This window comes from Lichenostomus cassidix, chromosome 19, assembly GCF_008360975.1.
Source record: "Lichenostomus cassidix isolate B80296 chromosome 19, HeHo_3.0, whole genome shotgun sequence".
Taxonomy (NCBI): Eukaryota; Metazoa; Chordata; class Aves; order Passeriformes; family Meliphagidae; genus Lichenostomus; species Lichenostomus cassidix.
Window position 1 is genome coordinate 3,643,837 of NC_139499.1, and position 6,262 is coordinate 3,650,098.

At 44.7% G+C, this 6,262-nt stretch overlaps 1 protein-coding gene across 2 annotated transcripts in view; it reads right to left on the reverse strand.

The window, feature by feature from the left end:
* SPNS2 (SPNS lysolipid transporter 2, sphingosine-1-phosphate) overlaps window positions 1–926 on the reverse strand; it is a 162,753-nt gene extending 161,827 nt beyond the window's left edge. Inside the window, exon 1 of one of the 2 annotated variants that reach the window (XM_085078827.1) lies at window positions 490–926. In XM_085078827.1, the coding sequence (XP_084934953.1) occupies window positions 490–541 (52 nt within the window). In that variant the 5' untranslated portion in view covers window positions 542–926. The remainder of the gene's footprint in view (window positions 1–489) is intronic. The other variant, XM_085078828.1, reaches the window with a different exon arrangement.
* Between the last annotated feature and the right edge of the window lie 5,336 nt (window positions 927–6,262).

A 6,262-nucleotide genomic window follows, 5' to 3' on the forward strand; every position in this document is an offset into this window, starting at 1 on the left:
TCTGCGAAAGCCCCAGAGGTGCCATGGCACATCCAGACAGCCCAGTCACAGGTGGGGATGCTGTCACAGCACATAAATGAGAAAAAAAATGCCCCCCCAGGGTTTACTCTTTCAGCTGGCAAATGACAAACTGACTCAGTACCAGTCTGGGTGCATATCAATTGTCCTCTTCATTGTCCTGCTCCTTGGGGATCACTTTTACAGTACACAGACAATAGAACTGAGTGCCAATCATATCTGACAGAGTGCCCCTCTCTAAAGGGAAGCTCCTCTGAGCCTCCTGCAAGCAGGGACAAGTGAACATCCAAGGGGATTGGGACAGACACCAGTAGTGCTCCTGAAGCTATGGAGGTTAAACAGAAACCTAAGCACCAGTAAGCTCATCCCCAGCATGACAGACAGCTGTACATTTCCTCCACAGGTTTTGTGTTCCAGATGAAGCACATGCAGACCAACAACTTTTAAAGCAGTTAACAGCAAAAAACTTACCAGCAGCACCACTGAGTCCCTTCAGCATCTTCTCATAGCTGGAGAGATGCATTTCCTGAGAGAGGCTTTATTCTTCTTCCCTTCCAGGACTGTTCTTTGTTCCATGACACTTCTTACACCTTTAGAGGGCCAAGAGGTCAAAATCCTTCAACCTCCTACTTCTCTATGGATACTGAAATGTCTTAATGCTTCAGGGGGTTTTGTAGATCTAAAACCAGCCCTGAACATCCCAATATGCATCTACTGCTGGAGGCTCAAGTTTGTGAGATCCTGAGTGTGTCCAACCAGAAATTTCCTCAGTGGATCAGCTGCAGTAGAGTATTTGTGATTTACAATAAATCCCTCCTACTGCTAAGGCGGACATGCATACAGAAAATAACAAAAAGCCCACCTAAAACAGTGTTAGCGCTTACAAGACTTACAGAACTGCCTGTACTTGAGACAAGAAAAAGATAAAGTGGCAATGATCTAATTTAAAATGAGAGAGAACACCTGGTTGTTATTAAAGACATCATCAGCATCATTAGTCACCTGTGGCATTTAGAGCACTTGTAAAGTAGCAAATAAGGCTGTGTGAGCACCTGTGCCTTTATAACCCATTCCAGAATTAAGGTTTGACAAGATGGTATGTTTGATAAAATTTTAAAATAGGAGTAATGCAATTGCAACATAAAGTGATTGATGTACTAAATACAGGCAAAGTACATTGTCCAAGTATACAAGTATGTAAAATATGTAATATATGTATTAAAAAGTGGCAGTTCTGGTTTCAGCAGTTTTTCTGCAAATTCAGTGCTGAATACCTTGAATATTCCTGCTTCATCCCTGCTAAACCAAGGAGATTGGGGTGCTGCAATGCCTGGGGTGTGGATGTTGGTGACAGGAGTTTAACATCCCACTTCTGGTTTCTGCTGTACAAACATAATGTAACATTATTCTTGTGGAACTTTTTGGGGTCAAATGCAACTAAATGACACATTTAATGTCCCTGTCTAGCAGCACTCTGTCTTAAGGAGAATGGCCTGAGCTACATACACTGTAATAAACACAGTGAGTCTCTCAGTGGGAGCTTCTCAGTGACACAGAGAATCCAGAGCTGCCACTCCAGCAGGGCTAGGCCAGGAGTTCAACCAGGACTTTGTCACACAGATGAGGAATTCTGACCCTGGAGGAGACAGACAGACAGACAGACTCACCCAGAGATGTTAAAATACCACTCCCCTTGGCTTGCTGGGAGCGTGCAGCTCTTTCCCTCTCTTACAGGCAGGTCAGTGTCTTTCAAAGCAGGTGGATGGATTTGCCCTTTGCCATGTATCATTTCAAGCCTTTTCACCACAGAGCAAAGCAAGGCTCTTTATTTTTCAAAGCAGGGTGCTAAGTGACACTGGGCTTGGCCACTTCTCCCAGCAGACAGGAGGCTTGTTTACTCTTGACAGGCTGAGACTCACTCCAGCACCTGTGGAAAAGGCTTTTCATTCCTGTTTCATCTTTCCACTTAAGTAATTCACTTTTTCCTTCAGACCACTACAGGTCTTTTTAAAATTAATCAACACACATCCTTTATTGTGTGTTTTATCCTGTAAGTCAGAAAATGGGCTTGTTGCCACTGAAGGCCCACAAAATACTTCTAAAGCTGATTTTCACCAGATGAGACCTTTCAGGAACAGGAGCTGTGCCTGGCCAATAGACCCCTCTCTGTGTTCCCTGTGTCCCTGCTGCTGTCACAGAGGGACAGATGGCCCATCTGAGCACCACCAAGAATTCAAGTAAGAGTTTGCTTCCCTCCAGCTCCAACTGTTGGGAAGCAACAGTCAAGAGTCAGTTCCATCTACCTCCCCCCAGTTGATGTGATCAGATTTTCCCAACTCCTCTGCACAGTACATCCATCCTGGAGGAATGCTGGCCTTCCCTTCCCCAGCTGAAGAGACAAAATGCTCTGAAACACTCAAGATGTCTTTAGGTAGCTCATGGGGATTGTGGAATGAATTTTCCAGTGGTTAAATCCATATTCTTCTTATAAGTGTCAGAGTCATATTAAGGGAGATCCTGCACCTAGTTTGACCAGACCATGACAATATAAAACAACTCAATGTTAGTCTCAAACTGTACATCATTGTTGTGTATCAGCAGATTTTGCAGATATTAACAAAAAATCCTGTTTTCACTGAAATTTTGCAGCATCTTTAATTAGGGGAGATGAAGGAGCTGTTTTATCAGATCAGAGAAAAAGTAGTCTCTTACCTCAATCAGGGAACAGCCAGGGTTACTTCAGGAGAAAATGAAAGAAACTGTACAGGGTTTAAAGCTACTGCCTATTATTAGATTAAAACACTTCACTAGGGATCTTTAAAATAACTTTCATTCATCTCAGGGATTTTTTTCATGTTGCACACCAAAAACCTTTGGAAACATTTATTTGCAGTGAACTCAGCGCTGCTGGGCTGTAGGAAGGTGTCCTGTGGGTACAGCAGGTACAGATGTATTTTACAGCTGCTCCACTGGCTCCAGTCAAGCTGGAGTCCCAGTATCTCCCCAGAACTGTATTTTGTGTGTGTACATGTTAAACATTAGACTGCAATGTTTTGTGTACCCATAAAATTATAATGCAGCCAGCAACAGACAGTTATTGAACAACATCCTGATTTTACAAACAGACCTAAATTGTCTTCAAACTTCCTACCCCACTTTGAAAAGCAGTGTCACAGACATCACTTTTTACAGCCAAACCCAGCCCGTGGTTATCACAAGGTGTGAAATAATGCAATGTTTGGGCAGCAATTATAACATTCCTCACTGTAAGCATCAGAGGAATACAAAGTGCTTTGATCTAAGGAAGAGGCAGTGCAGGATTCCAGGTAGAGTTTAGCAGAAATTTATTTTATGAAAAGCTTCGTTAGCCTGAATTGTTTTACATCTCATTAGCTTCAGACACTCTGGTTTAGCATATGTTCATTTTCTTCTACTTTTGCACTCCTTCCTCCAATGTCAGATGGTTCCTGAGTGCTTTGCCATACACCAGCAGTAGCTTCCACCACCACTGTTGGACACTGCTCTGGTAAAACATGCTGATTCTGGAAATACTTCAGCTGGCACTACAACCTGCAAAGGGAAGGCTGAGAGCAGCATTCCTCTTGGCTAAAGAAAATTCATTTTTCTTAAGTTTGAATTTACTTGCCATGCTGGAGAGAGCTCCCTCCCACATCCCTCATGACATTGGATCTAGTCAAGGAAAGCTGGTGAAACCTCCGCATTCCACAGTCCCAGAGATCACACACTCCAGGGACAGAGGCCATCAAACATTTGTCCTGGCATTCCTGTGTGAAAGCCAGCAGCTGCCCACCTCACTGGAGCACCTTTTACTTAGACCTTTTATTCAGCCCCCTTTTCTCCTTTCTTTGGATCCCTTGAATCCAAATTCTTCTCCTTTGATTTTCCCATCTTCAGCTTTCTTCTCATTACAGGCCCAACTTCCTGTGCCATTTCCTGCTTTCAGGTTATGGCACTAAGCATGTTGAATTCCTGCCAGTCAAACCTGCAGGACACTCACCTGTTTTCTGCTCCTTTGGGCTGCAAGAGCTGAGCATTTGAAATCTTGTCTTTGGTGTCCATGAAGGTCTGACCTTGGAGATGGCACTGGCTGAGGGCCCTGCACTGACACACCTCTGCACTGGTGGCTGTCACCTCAAGGCCTTTGAGAACAGTCTTAAGAAGATGAAAAAGAGAAACTGAAGAAATCTGGAGAAAAGTCAGCAGTTAAATGCCATGAAATAGTCATGGCTCAGGTAATTCATCTCAACTCATTGCAGGATACTCCTCTAGTTCTAAAAGGAATAGCAAGAGAATCGAAATCTCACCTGTTCTGGCAACACTATCAGTGAATACCACTGGGAATATTTTTAATTAGCATTTTAATTATCAGCATCTACTCTGGAGCCCTCTTAAAACCTTTCTAAACAGGTCTGTGCAGAGCACTTTACAAATACATGATGATGCAAGGCTGGATCACAATTCCATGAGTTCCCCTCCCTACCAGGGCACAGGCAGTTTGCTGAATGCCACTAACACTCCATTGCTCCCCTAATTTACATAAATCCAAGGGCACTACTGCCAGGGACAAGCATAAGGGACACTGTGAACCTGTCTGTGGCTGCTGCCACACTCTGAGCTTGGGACACTCCTCAGAGGAAAGCACTAAGCAGGGAACAAACAGCCTGAGATTTCAGTCAGTCAGGTTCAAATCCTAGCTCTGCCTAACCAAGATACCTCTGGGCTTTACTGCCATTAAAATCAACCCTGTAGATGACACTGTTCCCTCTCAGTAAAATACTGCTTGGCTGGGGTTTTTTGGCTACTTAAAAGTGAATTGAGTATTATACTCTTCCCTCCTTCCCATTTCATTCTTTTTTCAAGAGACACTATTATGAAAGATGGGAGAAATACTGCAATACTGGTGCCAAAGTCCTCCTGTTGGTCTCTTCAGAAGCTGAGAACTGCTGGCACCAGCCCAGAAAAAGTGACAAAGAACAGGAGGAGTTTGGAGAGCAGCTAGACTTGCAAACCTCAGAGCACTGTGGAATAAACCAAACACGAAACAGAATGATGATTGGCAGGAATGGGATGACTCTGCTGCTGGAAATGAAAGTGCTATGAATAATCAGGCACCTCTGACCCAGGAAAACATTGACTTCATTTGCAGCACAAAACTGATTGCAGATGGTGTTGGGGAGGGGAATCCAGCTATTCACTGTGCTTTCCCCTCACTAGAAAAATTCATTTCCTCTGTACTGTTGAGCAATGAAATGCACCTGATTGGATCTGCTGAGATGGCTGCACATAGAAGTGCTGAAATGAAGAATGAAAGAGCCCATAGGGTGATGCTAAAGGTAATCCTATTAAAACAGTGGGCTGAGGGGGAAATGCACATATAGTTCCTATTTTAACAAAGAATTAAAACAAATCCCTAAAAGGAACAAATTTACTTAGACATTTGTTTGAAATCCTAATGTCATTGTTGCTGAATTTGATGCTGGATGTCAGTGCCTGGACAAGGACATTTCTCATTCCCCTCTGCCCCTCCATTACTGCTCACTTCTCGCTGCACTTCCAGCTGCTCTTCTTTCCCCTTTCCCCCTTCCCTGTGTGCACACCTGCAGCCCTCTCCCCTCTGGCTCCCTGCAGTGTCCATTGCTGTCCAGCCTCTGCACAGACAGGTGACAGCTTCACAGGGGCTCTCAGCTCTCCCTGGCCACTGTGACATTCCCCATGGCCAGGACTCCAAGGGAGAAGGGAGAGCAGCAGCAAAGCCCATCCTTACAGCAGGCTGAGGGCCCTGGGTGCTCCTGTCAAACACCTTGTCCTGTCCTCAGCTGACACCACAAGAGTGAGGCAGCTCTGACTGGAAAGAAGCCTGAAGATACAGAATTAAATTATCCCTCCTTATCCCTGGCCTCAGCCTTTGGCTAGTGGAGAACAGGATGGAGCAAAGCCTGACTGGGAAGCAAATGCAAACAGCTCAGCCTGTCCCTCTGGCAACATCCACTGCCTTCAGCATGTGCATGTCTGTCACACACAGGCACTTGCTGGAGCTCAGGTATCACAGTCTCTGACAGATGCTGCCTCAGAACAAATCAGTTTTAACACTGGCTTTCCATGGCCATTAGAAAAAAGGTCCAGAGGTGAGGAGGAGGAGGAGCAGGAGAATGCATTTGGATCTACTACATTGTATTTTAGGGAGATGGGGTGTGTTTCTCCAGCCTGTTCCAGCTCCCTTGGC